Here is an 18717-nt window from a genome sequence, read left to right as displayed (position 1 = left end):
TCAGACAAATAAATGAGAGGCACAGTGGTATATGGTTACCAAGCTCTGGCCTGGCCTCCTGCTGTTATGGCCAGCACTTATATTTCCTTAACCCAGCCCCCTTGCTCCTCCTGTGGCTGCCTCTGTCCAATCAGCCTGGTTGAAATTCCTATTGGCTGTTTGCTAGAACCAATCACAAAAGATACACCCATTTCCTTTTGCCCTTTTATGGGAAACAAAAAGCTATATATTCTTCTATCTATAAATGACAAATAAGTAGTAATATATCTTACATGTGTCTCAACAAGGAACCTTAATTACCAGCTCACCTCTTGCCCTCCTTGCCCTATTGCCCTCCAAAACAAATGGTTAATCTTAAATTTTTATCTTAAACAGATGTCAAGGATCTTGAGTTCACTTCATCATTGAAAGATCTCCTTCTTTTGGAGGTCTTTAAACAAAGGCCTGACAACCATATGTGTGCTCTAATGATGTTTCCTGCTTGGCAGGGGGGCTGGGCTGATGGCCCCTGTGATCTCTTTCAACTATATGAAATAAGAATCTAGCATAAGGATTTAACATTTCTTAGCTTCTAATTCCTTTGCATAATTACATTTAAGCCAATATATTTAATACATAACATAAATAACCTTTTAAAAGGAAAAGAAATCTTAAAAGGATCTCAGTTTAAGAAAGAAACAACTTTAGAAAAAGACTTCCCAAAATACTCTCTTCCTTTCTGCCAGCCAGATGCTCTTGGCCTTTTAACCTTAGGAAAATATGGCTCAAGTTTAATGGGAGGCACATGGTTTTATTTTACTATTTACCAACTCTTAATTTAACCACTCTTACAGCTTAATTGTACTTTGCAACATGCAAGGTCAGTGTCCTCGCTCTCAGCCTGTAATTCCCTTTTTACGACTTTGAGAATTGTTTTCTGCTATAAATCAGGGGGCCCCCTTGTCCAGGAGAATAAACATTGCCAAGGTTCTTAGGCAGCTGGTCTTCTGCCTGGCATGAAACATTTGAAAATCTTTAAGCTCATCTTAATATACAGGCCTTAATCAAAAATATAAGCTTTGATAAAAATGCAGGCTTATGATTAGATGCCTCAACTGAATGCTGCTCCATACAAATTAAAAAATAAATTCTTGCATGGAAGAGCACTCAGCCATCATGATCACCTGCAGGTTGAAGCGGTATAGTCCAAACACAGGTATACCACCTGAAACTAGGCCTACATTTCACCTATTCACCTCTGTATTTACCTATGCAGGCATGTCCAACAGGTAGATCACTGGACATCTGTGGTAGATCACTGGTAGATCATTGGCTCCCCACAAAGAAGCTGAACAACTGTGGCTCCCCTAAAAAAAGCTCAACATTTTACATCCTCCCTGAAAAACCTCAAGAACTTTGACCCAAATCCCCAAAAAGGGGATAGATCACTGCCAGTTTTTTGTTTTTTTTTAAATGATATTTATTAAAGTTTCCAAATTAAGACATATAAACACAAACAACAATAAAAACATACACAGACACAATACTAGAAACATGTATAATTTCAAATCTTATTTCTTAAGCCTAATTTCCTCGACCTCCTCACACCTCCCCCTTCTGTATTCAAATTCCATTTATCTAATCAGCAAATCCATTCCCTTATTTCCCATTATTTTTAATAATTCTGTTCTTTTTCCTTAATCAACGCCCCTGAAAAACCACAAAATTTTAAAACTCATGTCAATTCTAACCTTCATTAATATTATAATATTTGCTTAAATAATCTTTAAATTTCTTCCAATCTTCTTCCACTGTCTCTTTCTCCTGGTTTCGGATTCTGCCAGTCATCTCCGCCAGTCCCATGTAGTCAGTCATCTTCATCTGCCATTCTTCCAGAGTGGGTAGATCTGGTGTCTTCCAATACTTTGCGATAAGAATCCTTGCTGCTGTTGTGGCATACATAAAAAAAGTTCTGTCCTTCTTTAACACCACATGGCTAACCATACCCAGGAGGAAGGCCTCTGGTTTCTTCAAGAAGGTATATTTAAATACCTTTTTCATTTCATTATATATCATTTCCCAGAAAGCCTTGATCCTTGGGCATGTCCACCAGAGGTGAAAGACTGTACCTTCATTTTCTTTACATTTCCAACATTTATTATCTGATAAGTGGTAAATTTTTGCAAGCTTGACTGGGGTCATGTACCACCTATAAATCATTTTCATAATATTCTCTCTCAAGGCAATGTTGTACTGTATTTTTCGCTCTATAGGACGCACCCGACCATAGGACGTACGTTGTTTTAGAGGGGGAGAACAAGGGGGAGGGAATCTCTCCCTCTCTGCGCAGCACCCCTTCAGCGAAGCGGCAGGAGGAATGGAGCCCCTTCCATTTCTCCTCCCGCTTCGCTGAAGGGGCGCTGCGCAGAGAGGGAAAGCTGTGCAGTGCCTCTCCAGCGAAGCAAACCCAGGAAAGCAAGAGGGATCGGTGCGCACCAACCCCTCTCACTCTCCAGGCTTCAGCAAAAGCAACGCAAAAGCAACACAAAGCCTTCCACTGCGCTTCGGAGGCTTCGCGTTGCTATCGCTGAAGCCATGGAGCCATGGAGCCTGCATTCGCTCCATAAGACGCACACACATTTCCCTTTAATTTTTGGAGGGGGGGAAGTGCGTCTTATAGAGCGAAAAATATGGTAAGTAGATGACAGTCTCTTGGGAGTTGGCCACCCACAGGCCATTGGAAGCTCATCTCACAATCTTGGCTCCAACTAACTCCACCAGAGGGAAACTGCAGGCTGTGTCTACTTCAACATGGAGATCAATGACAATTACTTCAGGGTCAAACAAATTATTTGAGGGGGTCAGTGCTACACAAAGGTGTTGATGCGCCTAGCCAGTTTACCTTTAGGAACATCTCTGCATCAATGGTGCAGACGACTTTTCCACCAGGAAGAACCTATGGGAACCATTGCCTGCTAATGATACTCTCCAAGCTGTTTTCCAACGAATGGGTATGTAAATTTCACTGTGCAGCTGAGTAGAAAATCTCAGCGCCAGCATCTCCTCCTGCAATTAAAAGAATAAATAAACCACAAGCCACCTGGTGGCGATGCTCTAAAAATCTGGAGATGTGTCCTACCTTGCTGGAATATCCACTGAGGGAACAGGCAAGTGGGAGGCATACAGGAACATTCCACTTAAGGTAAGTGACTTCACACAAGTAGGTCCATCACTTGATGCCTCGTCACTTCCGCACCACCACCAAAATTTGATAATACCCCTTTCTTAAACAAAAACTGTAATATTTTTATCATTAATATTTATAAAGCAGCATCAACAACCAATCACGACAGAGAAAGGCTCTCACATGCATTGACTTCCACATTACAGAGCTTTGTGGGACCACTTTTAATGAATAAGAAAGGCCTTTGGTTTAAGGAGTTGTCCCAGACGAGAGAGCCCTGTTACGCTGGTCCAAATGGTATATGGTTTTCACTGGCTTATGTCTCAAACAATTGGTAATATTACCACCTACTCAACCCCATGATTGTTTCTACACACCCAGATAGGCAGGGCATTTATTTATTATTATTATTATTATTATTATTGGGACGCAGGTGGCGCTGTGGGTTAAAGCCTCAGCGCCTAGGACTTGCCGATCGAAAGGTCGGCGGTTCGAATCCCTGCGGCGGGGTGCGCTCCCGCTGCTCGGTCCCAGCGCCTGCCAACCTAGCAATTTGAAAGCACCTCCGGGTGCAAGTAGATAAATAGGGACCGCTTACCAGCGGGAAGGTAAACGGCGTTTCCGTGTGCGGCTCTGGCTCGCCAGAGCAGCGATGTCACGCTGGCCACGTGACCCGGAAGTGTCTCCGGACAGCGCTGGCCCCTGGCCTCTTAAGTGAGATGGGCGCACAACCCCAGAGTCTGTCAAGACTGGCCCGTACGGGCAGGGGTACCTTTACCTTTTCTATTATTATTATTATTATTATTATTATTATTATTATTATTATTAATGTGAACCTCCCCAAACTCAATTCAGAGTGGGGGTAATGCCTCTTGCCCTCACTCTGAATGAGTGGGACACTTTTAGACCCGTCTGCAGAATGATGAAAAGTGAAAAGGGATAAAAGGCGAACGTCGACACCAACTTCCCTTGTTCCTGCTGAGCTGTGGTTGTTACAGAAGGATAGCTGTGTGGTTAGGTCTGTCACAGCAGGAACAACTAAGAGTCCCATGGCACCTTAAAGACCAGCAATAACTAACCATAAAGGTGTCAGTCTTTAATGTGCCACAGGACTCCTTGTTGTTAGGATTATTAATTCAGTGTAGCTCTGAGTGGCTTACAACAGCCCTAATAAAATAAAAAAATCAACAGTGAAAATATAAAAGTTAAATAAAAACATACAGTGCGAATCAATAAAAGTCTAAACCAGTAAAGTCAACAAAACCATCTGTAACGATTACCGTTTACAACTACACACCCTCTGAAAGCCTGCATAAAAAAAGAATGTTTTACAACGCTTCTGAATATTGGGCTCAAATGGCCTTCTTTCAGCAGGGAAGAATATAGTGTTGCTTGAGAGTAGCCAGCCACATGTTCAAAGCACACATCTTCCACCAGTGAGTTGCTCCACAGCTACTATTTCCTTCCTTCCTTCCTTCCTTCCTTCCTTCCTTCCTTCCTTCCTTCCTTCCTTCCTTCCTTCCTTCCTTCCTTTTGTAAGAGATTGAGAAAGAGAGTAAGGGAATGAAAAAGGAGCATAAAAGCCTGAGAGGGAGAGAGAAGGAAAACGAGAAGGATGGATGGACAGATGTGGTAGAAACTGAGTCCTGGACCCTGAAAGGCATAGCGCTCTGTGTGTCTGAAAAGGTTGGGATCTGTTACTTGAAAGCATCTTCCGAGAGTCACATTGGAAAGAACCTTGTTTTGCCCTTCTTCCCACCTGTCTTTTGCGACGTTTAAGCCTCCAAATGGAGCGGCTGGCTTACTGCATCCGAGACTGGATGATATTATAAGAGACGAGGTCAGAAAATTAGATGCTTTCATCACCTTGACACTTAGAACTCGGTTTTGCCTGGTCCAAAAAGTGATTCTCACCAGATGCTGGGGGACGCAGACAATCCGATACAGCTGATCTTTGATGCAGGCTCCTGCGAGAGGTAGCGGGTCCTTTTGATTTCGCCGCCCACCCCCCAGCCCTGTGGCTTCCCCTCCAGCTCTCAGCCCCCATCTGTTAGTTCCAGAGCGAAATCTCAAATTTCAGGTTAATGTCACGGGAGATCAAAAGCTGTGTGGGGCAGGTGGGGTGGAGAGGGGAGCCGGGATGAGGTAGTGATGAGGTAATGGCCTAAAATTCTAGGGAGAGAAGCCCCTTGGGACTCAGCACAGCAGCAGGATGTAGCCAGCCTGTGCCATGGGGGGGGGGCAGCCTTGTATAGGGTCCATTTCCTTGAAAAGAGAGAGCATGATGAACGTGTGCTTTTCCTGTTATTTGTTACAAGGCAAGATCTGTTTATTCACAAAGATACAAACTGCACGTGGGTGGGCACCCAGAACAGCCTACTTCTTTAAAACAGCACCACTTCTCCCACACGCACCGTATTTTTCGCTCTATAAGACACACTTTTTCCCTCCTAAAAAGTAAGGGGAAATGTGTGTGCGTCTTATGGAGCAAATGCAGGTCGTGCAGCTATCCCAGAAGCCAGAACAACAAGAGGGATCGCGAAAGCAGCAATCTCTCTTGCTGTTCTGGCTTCTGGGATAACCGCACGAAACCTATTCAGGGCAACGGGAGGAACGCTCCCCCTGCCCTGAAGAGGCTTGGCATGGCTATCCCAGAAGCCAGAACAGCAAGAGGCATCACTGCTTTAGCTGCGCAGCAATCCCTCTTGCTGTACTGACTTCACTTCGCTGCAGAGGCGCAGCGCAGAGAGGGAGAGCTGCACTCCATTTCTTCTGCTGCTTCGCTGAAGGGGCGCTGTGCAGAGAGGGAGAATATATATTTTCTTGTTCTCTTCCTCTAAAACTAGTTGCGTCTTATGGTCGGGTGCATCTTATAGAGCGGAAAATACGGTATGTGCTTGAGAAACCCTACCACCACCACCACCACCTAGGCTTCTTAACATCATAGAACTAGAGAGTTTGAAGGGACCCTGTGGGTCATCTAGTCCGATCCACTGCAATGCAGGAAACCTGCCCACAACCATCCCTGGGTGGGCTTGAACCACCAACCTCCTGCCAGCTGCCAAACCTGAGCTCTTGTGTCCATTCCTGGCTCCATTACAATTGTTTCTTTCTCCGGCCACCATTCAGACAGGTGGGGATGCCCATAGCAGCTCAGTTGGTTAAAGTGCAGTGCTGATAATGCCAAGGTTGCAGGTTCAATCCCAGCTTGGGACAGATGCATAAACCTGTGTTGCAAGGGGTTGGACTAGATGAGGGGTCTGCAAACTTTTTCAGCAGGGGGCCGGTCCACTGTCCCTCAAACCTTGGGGGGGGGGGGTTGGACTATATCTTGAAGGGAAAAAATGAACGAATTCCTATGCCCCACAAATAACCCAGAGATGCATTTTAAATAAAAGCACGCATTCTACTCATGTAAAAACACGCTGACTGTCCACGGGCCGTATTTAGAAGGCGACTGGGCCAGATCCAGCCCCCAGGCCTTAGTTTGTCTACCCATAGACTAGATAATGGATGTTTACTGTGGAATTCGTGTTCTTTATGCACCCAGGTTTTTCACACTGTCTGCATAATGGCACAGTTGTCCAAAATGCCAGGTCATTTGATGGAAAGCCTATTATGCAGAAGTAACCTGCTATGCAGCTACTACTGGTAGTGAAAGCTTGTTAGCTCTTTTCTTCTGGGAGGGGAAGGTGGTTTGCCCTATGTGTCAAAGTTTGCTCCTCAAACATTGATGAAGTTTCAGTTTCAACAACTGCAATTGGAGAAGTTGCTCGCTCAAGATCTCATGTAAGGGTTACCATGGAGACTGTAATCACAGCAGATGCATCAGGGGATTTTTTTTCTCATTTTTTTTAATCATACTGAATTTCTGCACAAGATCTCTTTATCAGAATATAGAGAAACGGAATGCAAAACCTCTGCATATATTTTGAAAGCAGAATGGAAATGGACACTCCTTGACTTAAACAACAACCCACAAGGCTTCATTGTGAAACATGGTAACAAGAGACTGATAATGTTCACTCTTCTGCTCTTGCACACTTCCTGTGTGTGTTGTTGTTCTTGTTTTTAAAGAGGGTGGGCACACAAATACAGAAATACCTGCCCGTATGCCCAGAATGGGAAAAGATTGGGGGGGGGGGAGAAAAGTAGCGGCTGAGGGGACCAGAAAACACAGCATAGGAATATTCCACGGAGGACCGCCCACTGTTGAGTATGGGGAACAGAGGAATATCTCTGGAAAAACCCTGTAGCTATCAAGACAGGACATTTAAAAGCACATTCTTCAGATATACAACACATGACTTAAATCAAGGGATGGGTGGTTGAAATCCTGACAGAGGCCCTACCAGATACTTTTAGCTCTGGATTATGAATCATGGAACCAAAAAATAATTGTTTAGTGCATTGTGATGCATTATTTACTGTGCAACCCACTTTGAAGAATCTCAATGACAACAGGTGAAATAAACTGTTCTTATTTATAAATGTATAGGCCACTTATTGGCAGAATCAACTCGCAAGCAGTTTACAAAGTATAAAAACCTGTTATACAGAAATTGAAATAGAAAACAGCCATAACGAAAGTACACAATAAAACAGTCCCATTAAAACATTAACATCCATCATTAACATATGCTAAAATAACCACATGATGACAATACAGCAATTGAAAAGAAACAGGAGACTTGGGTCAAGATCAGGGGAATGCCTATGTTTACAGGTGTGTGTCTTCAAGAGTTGGCGGAATGCCAAAGCTGATAGCCAATACTCATATATCTATGAGGTCCATCTGAGATGTTGCATCTTCTCCTGGCACAAAATAATAACACATAAAAATACACATGTACACAAACCAACCCCACCAGGGAGTGAATTAGCTAGATAGAACTAAATACCTTTCCACCAGATTTTTCTCATACCTCGTAATGAATAGAATGAAGGCTGTGACAGCCAATGAGATCCAATCTAGAACGTTATCAAAGTAATGTTTTAGGGGAAAGGGGGTTTATTTGTACTGGAACCATCGGAATTGAAAATAAAGGTTTTAGTCAAAACTGGGTTCTTCTACCAGCAACAAGAGGCATGGAGCTTCATTATAGATAGGATGAGACCATTCTCACAGCAGCTGTAAATTAAAGTGCCAAGCTTTTGCACATACGTTTCTCACTAGGCTTAACTTTCTTCTCCAGGAAACCACTCCAGTACAACCTATGATTATTCCAGAAAAAAAACTTCCTACAGCTCATTAGGGTTTTCTCCTGAGTTATCAAGGTGGTGGTCAACTACTGTATTCCGAACTTAAAAATGGAAAGCATGATGCTGGTGGTCAACAAAAGAGGTTTAATGAGTCTCTCAAGGCAAATCTTTTAAAATGTAGTATAAACACTGACAACTGGGAAACACTGGCCAGCGAGCGCTCCAGTTGGAGAACAGCCTTCATCAAAGGTGTCATGGACTTTGAAGAAGAAGGTTGTTCCTCCAAAACCACGAGGACTATAAACTCGTTGTTATATAAAAGCCCTGATTCCAAGGAAAGAGTTTCGGACGCCAAGTTAAAAGCTGTATTCTGTGCTCCGCTGTGATCAATTGCAGCAAGGTGGATTTTGCTAGGCTCCCTGGAGGGTCTTTTTTGTGCTAAACTCAACCTCCCCTACAAGCACGAAGGCACTTTGCGATTTGGTCTCCCCAGGCCTCCAGAAGTGGAGCAAGCCGATAAGCGGCTGCAGCGACAGCTGCTCTTGGAGCTGTGGATTGAGTTACAAGGGAGCGCAGATTGCTTTTGTCCACTCGGCTCTGAGCCATCCATCACCAGCTCTGACAGTGCTTAGAACTGCAGGAACACACCGGCCACAGCGGCTCTCAGCACTGGGCTATCGGCGACATTACATCTCAAGATACAGGATTACAGCAGAGAGGCGCTTATACCCCCTAAATTGAAAGAGGGTGCAGGAGATCTGATGCACATCTCGTGTCAAAGACTTCAAAGCCACAGGGCAGCCAGGGAGGAGGGACACTTGCCAACACCTCCTTACACTCCCTAACGCACATAAGCACAGCGGAAGCAGGTTACAAATCTTCCAAGCTGCAAATCTTTTAATGCTTTTTACATTAACATGGAATTCCTCCATCTTCCTTTAAAGAGGAAACTGATGCATCGTATTTAATGGATTTAGAAGGGATTCTGCATCTAGAGCAACCCACCTGCTGAATAAATGGGAGAGCCGTCCTGGAAGCTGTCAGCTGAGTGTCCTTTAGTCTTCTTGCTCCGGTGGTGAGCTTTTGTTTGCAGAAATTCAGGTACACAGGCATGAACGTCTCTGAGCATGTGCAGAATTTATCCCCAACCCCAACAAAAAGTACTGTTTTTTTTCCCCATGAAGGGAATGTTTTCTCACATGCTTTTGAATTATTATTTTTTTTCCAAAAAAAAAAATCCCACATTTATGACAAATATAACATATAATACACACAAAAGAAAAGATATTACAATACTAAAAGACAAAAAAATATAAACACTTATTACTTCTAGAACCCATTTTATCTTTCATTGTTATCTGACTTCCTCAAACCCCCCTAACTGAATTCCATTGTATCACCTTGTAAGTTTTCCAAAATCCTCTAATAAAATTAACTCCTTCAATTTACTATCTTCTTCTCTTTTCTTATTAGTCTAAATCCACAGTTCTTTACAACTCCTTCTTATTCTAATCCTAAACCTAACTGATACTTTCAAGTGACTTCTAATTATCTTTTATTACAATATTTAGCTAGATAGTCTTTAAATTTCTTCCAATCTTCTTGGTGTTCCTCTTCTTTCTGATCGCAAATTCTTCCAGTCAGGTCGGCCAGCTCCAAAAAGTCCAACACCTTCATCTGCCATTCTTCTACAGTTGGTATTTCTTGAGATTTCCAGTTTTTAGCTAATAGCAGTCTTGCCGCTGTAGTGGCATACAAAAATAATCTAACGTCTTTTCTGGGCAATTCCAGTCCTATTAGTCTAAGTAAAAAGGCTTCTGGTTTCTTAACAAATGTATTTTTCAACATTTTTTCCAACTCATTATAAATCTTTTCCCAGAAGTCCTTACATACTTTTGAATTATTGGTGTCAATAAGCATATGGATAGGCCTGACCTGATAGGCATTACGTACTTTGACTTTCAAAAAGCTTTTCATAAAGTCCCTCACCTAGGACTAAACTTAGCTGTCATGGAATAACAAAAGAGGTTATCATCTGGATATGTAACCGGTTAAAGAACAGGAAACAGAGAAGGAATAAATGAACAGTTCTCACAATGGAGAAAGTGGCGTCTTCCAAGGATTGATATTGGAACCATGTTTTGAAATTTGCTCATAAATGCCCTGGAATTAGGCATGACCAGGTTTGCTGATGACACCAGAGGGTTCCAGCTGGAAAGAGCCAAAAGGGATTGCAAGAGGGTCCAAAACACTTTCTTCATGCTGTGAATGAACATTAAAATGGCAAGTGTGATTCAGTGATGCACACTGGGGTTAAAACATTGCAACTTCACTTCCTGAAGTTATTAATACCGATTTATAACCGATTACTGCAGTGCTATCAACAGCAAAACAGGGTATTGCACAAAAATGGAAAAATAAAGATCCCTCTACCATAACTGATTGGTTAAGCGAAACTTGGCAAATCTTAAGGAAAAAACTTCCATACAAGAGAAATGCATTACTAAATAATCAAGAAAATATTTTTTTATTGAGAGTTGCGCCTTGTTTTTACAGTTCAGGAGTTAACAAAGCAAGTGATATTTTTCCTTTTAATTTCTTCAAGGTATTATAGAGTTTTGTTGTCTCTCTCTCTCCTCTTCATATGTAATTTCCTTGTTTTTTTCCCTTTACATGAGATATAATAGATTTTGCTGCATATTGTTACAACATAATATTATTAAATTTTAAATAAAGGGAAAAGAAAGGGGTTTTTTTTGGCAACTTCACATATACCTCTTACGAGGTCTGACCAGGAGAGATATATTTGGGTCATGGTGAACAGCTTGATGAAAATGCCAACCCAGTGAGTGGCAGCTTTGAAAAAAGCAAATTCCACAAATTCCACACTAGGTATCATTAGGAAAGAGACAGAAAATGTAATTGTTTTTGAAAATCTATGGTGCAATCACACTTGGAATACTATGAACAGTTCTGGTCGCCTCAGTTCAAAAAGGATATTGCAGATTCAGAAACGGAGAACTAAAATTATCAAAGAGGTGGAACAATTCAGAAAAGCCAACAACATTCAGGGCTTTTTAGTTCAGAAAAAAGGAGAGGTGGGGGTGAGGGAACATGAAATATATGCAGAAGACACAAATGATGTGCACGAAGTTGACAGAGAAAACATTCCTGCTTCTCTCATTACGCTGGAATTTGTGGACATTCAATGAAGCTTAATGATGGAAGATTCAAGACAGACAAAAGACAGTGCATTTTCACACATTACACAGCTAAACTCTAGAATTTATCTCCAAAATTCAAGTTACATTTAATAAATTTTGCATACTGACAACCCTCTGACATATTCTTAAGTTTGCTAAAGGACGAGCATACCTTTCCTGGGGTGTGAGGTAGCTTACAATTTAATCAACAAAAACATAAATGCTCAGTGTTCAAAGGCAGCGCCAACTTTGATATTTTCTCTTTCCATCAGAGAAGGTTATGGAATGCAGAATATTCTCTTATCACACACCAGAAGCAATGTGGATTCAAAAGAAGTGAACAATCAGCATTAAGCAGAAGATCCAGACAACTGGTTTTAAGGGAGAGCTCTCCCTTGCAGCTGTGAGTTGCCTGCAATTCTTAGTCCTCAAAGGGAAGCCACAGTGGTTTCAGCCTAGTTCAAAATATCTGCTAGCATTGGATATAAACAGGAAGCAAAAGTTCCCACTTTTGTGTTTGGTTATGGAAACCGAACAGAGGTGGGAGGGAACCAAAAGGAATAAGCTGAAATTAATGCCAATTTTTAATTTAAAAAAACCCAAACTGATTAAATCAGCTGGACCAGAAATGACTTATGAGCATATGAAGCTGCTTTGTACAGACCTAGTTCTCCTTTAAGACTAAAAGAGAAGAGGCCCCATGGGCCACATCTATCCTAGGGTTCAGTCGCTTCTTACCCTGGTGCGAATTCATGGCGAAGATTTTGGCTAACATGCCTATATACCCCCAAGGACCAAACATGCTGTACTCCAGTGGCTGTTAGTTTCTGTTTGCCACTGAGCAGCTGCTTGGAGTCACAGGACTCTGTTTACATTCCAGGTATTCCAGGCTATTGGAAGTCTCATGGGAGAAGAGAGACGGATGTGACGTTAGTGGTTTCCTGTTTCTTTTGTTCCTTTGTTCAGGTTGCTCTCTGCTTTCATAGAGAGAGGATGTATTTTTCTTTGCTCTCTGCGTAGCTTAGAAATACATAGCATGTAGCCAAACCTCTCGTCTCTTCCCTGTGCTGGAAACTCTGCTGAATAGAATGTGCCTTGGAGCCTCATCAAAGGCTTGAGGTCATTAATTATTCGTCGGAGGCGATTCCGGAGACTTGGCTGGAAAATGGAGCTTTATCAGCTTGGCCGAGTGGAGATTCCGACAGTGGCATGGTAGCAGGTCCAGGGGTGCAGTGTGGGGAGGGCTGGGTGTGCCGTCCCCCCGAGTGCATTTTCTGGAGGGGGAGTGACTAGGCACCCCCACAAGAGGCTACCATCTTCCTCGCGCCCAGCTGCAGGACGTGGGAGTGGAGTGGAGCGTCTGCCACCCCTCTCCTCGGCTATGCCACATGCAGCTCCACCACAGCGGAGAGGCTGCCAGCCTCGCACCTCCATCCCTGGGCCACCCTCTCCGGCCCAGCAGCTCTGGCAAAGAGAGGAGAGTGTGCAATGTTTCCATATGCTCTGCCCATGAGCAGGCCCCGTGACTTCTTTTGGGGGTGCACACCCTAGTTGAAGCTGCCCGGGAAGCAGCTATGGGGAGGCAGCCCCCACATTGCAGAAGTGCCTCGACCAGACGGCCACTTTGATTGCCACCTGCTTGATTTACCTGAACTCTGAGGGCTGTAGCTCAGTGACACGGCACGTCCGCCATACGGAAGATTTTGCACGCAATTCTCCTACATCTCCACTCAGGTGGTGGGTCTTGAACTTAAGAGAACTACACAGAGTAAGCAAAAGGGGGCTTGACCAGTTGCCCACAGCCTTTTCCAACACGGGACCCACCTTTAACGCAAACATGTGTTTGGGGACCTATTCATTATATGCATATTTTTTAAATGTGTGTGTATGGAGGTAGTGCTGGTGTTGACCAATGCAGGTTTTGACCAATGGGCTAGATCAGGAGTAGCCAACATAGTACCCTGTAAGGTGTTGTTGGAGTCTGATTCCCATCAGTCGTAATCAAAATGGCCAATGGTCAGGGATGCTGGGAATTGTAGTCCAAGGCATCTGGAGTGCATCACGGTGGCTAGTTAAGCCAATGGTTACTAAGACATCTTAATATGTTAACATGCCTCCACCCACAAAGAACTGAGGTTTGGCAAAAAGCCAGACTGAAGACCATGGGCCAAAACTCCCCACTTCAATGTCTAACCTGAGTTTGATCATGGAGGAGCCAGAAGCATCTAGCAGAGTGGCAGCTGCTGCTACAAGATCTGCCAGATATCACCCCAGATGAGGTTTAGCACCAATACGTGGAGTTGAAATGGAAACCCAAATTCCAGGAAAGACCCAACGGGGGTCTCCAGAAGAACCTGAAGAAGTGAATTATGAGTATATCTCAGGAGCACAAAAAAAGAGTAGTGTTAAAAAATGGTAGTGTCAACCCAACAATATAATAGTAGCTTTCGTAGCCCAAGCCTGGGCTGGTCTATGAAAAATGAGTCCAGAGTCATTGGCACATCCAATGTGATTGGCATGTGAGGCCAAGTCACCCAAGGGCAACTGAGGTTCCGCAAGCAATCATTCCACAAGGAGAGCCAGCACACCGAGTTCCTCCAGTTTTGCTCGGATGATGGCATCCCAGCCCTTGTTGGCCTGGGGGTTGCGGGGCGATGGGTGCATCACCCCCTCGACTCGCACTGGGATCCCAGCAGCCGACAGGGCCTTGCGGGCGCGCTGCTCAGCAAAGCGCCCCACGCCGATCACCATGTTGACGCCCAAGAGCTTGACGGCTTCGCATAGAGCGTCGTCACAGACCTGCAGAAGCTGTTCACGCTTGGCGGCCGGCAGGTCGGCCGGAGTCAAGTTGCGTCCGCTGTGACTAAGAAAGAGAAGCGGGCAGTGGTTGTGAACGAAAGAGTGGCGGAAGAACACCTCGGGCTCGGCGCACAAGGAGCGGAAGAAGCCCCAGAAGCGGGCGCCGCTCACCTCCGTCTGGGGGCATTCCAGGCCCCGGATAGGTCTCTTGGGATGCTCCCTTGGTGGCTTGGACACCTGCCCATGGACCTGGAGCCAGTCTCGGACCAGCTGCACCTCTCCAAAGGGCACCTGCAATGGAGCAAGAACCATCACATGGGAACCAGAATCTGAGGGGAAAGTCTGACTCCATAGGATTTGACAGATCTGCATTTACTTTGGGATTTCTGTGGGACTCCCAATTTGTCAGAAAAGGCGCCCCCAAATCAATCTATTTCAGAGAGGAGGGAAATAAACAAGCTAAACCACAACGTCCTTAGCAAGTAGCCCCAAGACTAGACAGATGTAAGGCTTTGGGTAATCTTACCAGTTATAAACTTTAATAATAACAGCAAGAGAACAAAGAACACATCTCCTAGAAATGGCGGTGCTCCCAATTTAGGATTACACTCCCTTCTATCCCTATTAATCTACGTCACTCCTACATCTTGTAATCTGAGTTTGTATCCTCTGTGCTTTCTGTTCTGACACTTTCTGAGCTCTTCTTGACCTTGGGCTGAGTGCAGGAATGCTGTCCAGAGACTGTGAAACTGATAACCCTCTCTCTTCCAGTGTTTCTTCTCCTAGCTGTTCCCTATCCAGTATTTCCCAGCTTCTGCCTTCTGAACTATGTCCCTCTGCAAACCACTGTTCGAAATCTATACTGACCTCTTGCTCCTGGGAAGATTTAGGAGCAGGAGCAGGGGGAAGGGGAGGCTCCCACCATTCAGTGCAGCCCTCCTCAGCACAGTCCCTGAGGAGGCTGTTCAGAGACAAAGAAGAAGACCTCTTCATGGCGAAACCTCCACTAGGGATCTTCACCACTGAGAGAATCCAGATTACTCCATGGGGGTACCACAATTATTTCCTTGCATAGCTGCTCAAGATCTCCTAAGAAGAGGTCTAGGTCTAATTAGTGCCTGTGAAGACTACATATGCCAGAGGCAGGAAGCTTCTGAATAACATCTGCTGGAAATCACAATGGGGGAAGCTGTTGCGTTCAGGTCCTGCTAGCGAGATTCCCATAGGGAATTGGCTGCTGTGAGAGGAAGATGCTGGACTAAATAGGCCTCTGGCCTCCTCTGGCAGGACTCTTTTATGTTCTTGTGCCACTGTAAGATTCTGGGCTGCATCAATAGGAGTATAGCATCTAGATCAAGGGAAGTAATAGAGCCACTGTATTCTGCTCTGGTCAGACCTCACCTGGAGTACTGTGTCCAGTTCTGGGCACCACAGTTCAAGAAGGACACTGACAAACTGGAACGTGTCCAGAGGAGGGCAACCAAAATGGTCAAAGGCCTGGAAACGATGCCTTATGAGGAACGGCTAAGGGAGCTCGGCATGTTTAGCCTGGAGAAGAGGAGGTTAAGGGGTGATATGATAGCCATGTTCAAATATATAAAAGGATGTCACATAGAGGAGGGAGAAAGGTTGTTTTCTGCTGCTCCAGAGAAGCGGACACGGAGCAATGGCTCCAAACTACAAGAAAGAAGATTCCACCTAAACATTAGGAAGAACTTCCTGACTGTAAGAGCTGTTTGACAGTGGAATTTGCTGCCAAGGAGTGTGGTGGAGTCTCCTTCTTTGGAGGTCTTTAAGCAGAGGCTTCACAACCATATGCTAGGAGTGCTCTGATGGTGTTTCCTGCTTGGCAGGGGGTTGGACTCGATGGCTCTTATGGTCTCTTCCAACTCTATGATTCTATGATTCTATGATTCATTTTGGAAGAAAAGCCATATACAGCGGTACCTCAGTTTACGAACTTAATCTGTTCTGAAAGTCCGTTCTTAAACTGAAACCGTTCTTAAACTGAGGCGCGCTTTCCCTAACGAGGCCTCCCGTCGCCAGTGCCCTTCTACCGTTTGGCTTCCGTTCTTAGACTGAGGTAAAGTTCGCAAACCGAGACCCTACTTCCAGTTTTGCGGAGTTCGTAAACTAAATAGTTTGTAAACAGGGCTGTTCTTAAACTGAGGTACCACTGTATAAATCAGGCATAGGCAAACTCGGCCCTCCAGATGTTTTGGGACTACAACACCCATCATCCCTGACCACTGATCCTATTAGCTAGGGATGATGGGAGTTGTAGTCCCAAAACATCTGGAGGGCCAAGTGTACCTATGCCTTGTATAAATAATAATAATAAGTAGGAAATTCAAGGGTAGATGAATAAAAATGGATGTCTCCTGAGACATGGGGTTTTGGGAATCATTATTCATCTAAGCAGTTTTTCCCAACCTTGGGTCTCCAGCTGTTTTTGGACTACAACTCCCATCATCCCTAGCTAGCAAGACCAGTGGTCAAGGATGATAGGAATTGTATTATCCAAAAACAGCTGGAGACCCAAGGTTGGGAAAAACTGATCTTATACCATGAGTGGTATTCAACTCGATTTTGCTCAGAGCAGACACACTGAAATCAATGGACCTAACTTAGTCCTGTTCATTAGTTTCAACAGGACTCCTCTGAGTGAAACTTAATTGACCCCATGAGTCTTACTTCTGTGTAGTAAACATATATAGGATTGTGAGATGAGCTTACAGGGGACCTGGCTGTGCAGCAAAGCCTTTTGCTTTACAAGCCTTAATTGTGAACAACAGAGACAGGGGCTTCTTCTCTTTTAAATTGTTTTTATTAAAGTTTTTCTTGGATGGGAGGCCAGCTAAATACAGACCTCTCCTCCTGTTTTCCAGCTCAGCCCAGCTGCTGCACTGAAAAGGATCTACCAGTATCTTTTCTTTGGGGAGGGGAGTGGGATAAGCCTTCGTGATGAGAGGCTAATCCGTCTATCGTTATCAGACGCTGATCTCCATAAAATTTAAATGCTCACACAGGCCACAAAATGGATTGGGTTTTCAAAAGGCAGGCCAAAGGGAAATAAGAATGGAAGTGACCATGTGTGCAGCACGGAATGGGGCTTCTAATGCCATGCATGGTCTCTCCACTGGAATGATAAGACTTTGGGATTTAATTCAGTTTTCAAAGAGCATGCAGAATTTCCCAGCCTCTGTAGGTAGAACTAGGAAAAACTCCTCCCCGAACATCCTGGGGAGCCTCTGCCAGTCAGCGTAGATAATATGTAGCTAGACCAGTGTTTCTAAAGTGGGTGATATTGCCCCCTGGGGGGGCGCTGGAATGATCCCGGGGGGAGGTAGTAGCCCTGGGTGCAATTGGGAGGAGTTGATTAAAAATAATGGGGTGGTGAAAGCATAAAGAAAGAAGAAATAAAATGTTGAAAAACCATTTGTAAATAATAATAATAATAAATATAATAATAAATTTAGTATTAGTAATAACAACAACAACAATAATAATACCCCGCCCATCTGGCTGGGTTTCCCTAGCCGCTCTGGGCTACTCCCAACAGAATAAAAAAGCAATAAAATATCAAACATTAAAAACTTTCCTAAACAGGGCTGCCTTCAGATGTCTTCTGAAAGTCAGATAGTTGTTTATTTCCTTGACATCTGATGGGAGGGCACCACCACCAAGAAGGCCCTCTGCCTGGTTCCCTGTAACCTCACTTCTCACAGTGAGGGAACCGCCAGAAGGCCCTCAGCACTGGACCTCAGTGTCCGGGCTGAACGATGGGGCTGGAGAGGCTCCTTCAGGTATACTGGGCCGAGGCCATTTAGGGCTGTAAAGGTCAGCACCAACACTTTGAATTGTGCTCGGAAACGTACTGGGAGCCAACGTAGGTCTTTCAGGACATGTTTCATCTGTTGTGCAATGCTGCTTACCGCAAGGTTGAGCCATTGCAGCATGGCAAGAACACCTCTCCTGGATCCTGCGGTCGTGCTGCAGGCAAAGGGTTTTCCCAGGCTTAAGTGGAACCTTTTCAGCTTCACCCAGGCCTGGGAAGTGGATCACAGCTTGCCTGCCTCTTTGGCCAACGGCAGGTGGGCTGTGGCACTGGCCCCAACACTGCGGTGGATTGGACTGAGCTAACAGGCTTCACTCTGGCCCGCCTATAGGTTTTCATAGAATTGTAGAGTTGAAAGGGACCCTAAGGACCATCTAGTCCAACCCGCTACAAGGCAGGAATATGCAGCTATACTGTATGGGGATCAAACCTGCAACCTTGACATTATCAACACCATACTCTAACCAACTGAGCTGTAAATAATTTTGTAATTTGAAGCTTCAAGGTGTTTT

At 44.4% G+C, this 18717-nt stretch overlaps 1 protein-coding gene and 2 long non-coding RNA genes across 4 annotated transcripts in view; 1 reads left to right on the top strand and 2 right to left on the bottom strand.

The window, feature by feature from the left end:
- Positions 1-18717, bottom strand: part of LOC307210810 — a 554287-nt gene that overhangs the window by 487742 nt on the left and 47828 nt on the right. The window lies entirely within an intron of this gene.
- On the top strand, positions 7088-13686 carry LOC307210809. The gene is made up of 2 exons (XR_013836140.1): positions 7088-9554; positions 10245-13686. It is a non-coding gene; the product is annotated as an uncharacterized lncRNA (long non-coding RNA).
- The window catches only part of SMUG1 (single-strand-selective monofunctional uracil-DNA glycosylase 1), a 27631-nt gene continuing 19787 nt past the window's right edge, over positions 10874-18717 (bottom strand). For both annotated transcript variants that reach the window (XM_079966913.1, XM_079966912.1), the window contains one exon: positions 10874-14658. In XM_079966913.1, coding sequence (XP_079823039.1) covers positions 14131-14658 — 528 coding nt within the window. In that variant the 3' untranslated portion in view covers positions 10874-14130. The remainder of the gene's footprint in view (positions 14659-18717) is intronic.

The sequence above is a fragment of the Podarcis cretensis genome (genome assembly GCF_951804945.1).
Source record: "Podarcis cretensis genome assembly, chromosome: 2".
In the NCBI taxonomy this organism is placed as follows: Eukaryota; Metazoa; Chordata; class Lepidosauria; order Squamata; family Lacertidae; genus Podarcis; species Podarcis cretensis.
This window is presented reverse-complemented; position numbering and strand designations above follow the sequence as displayed.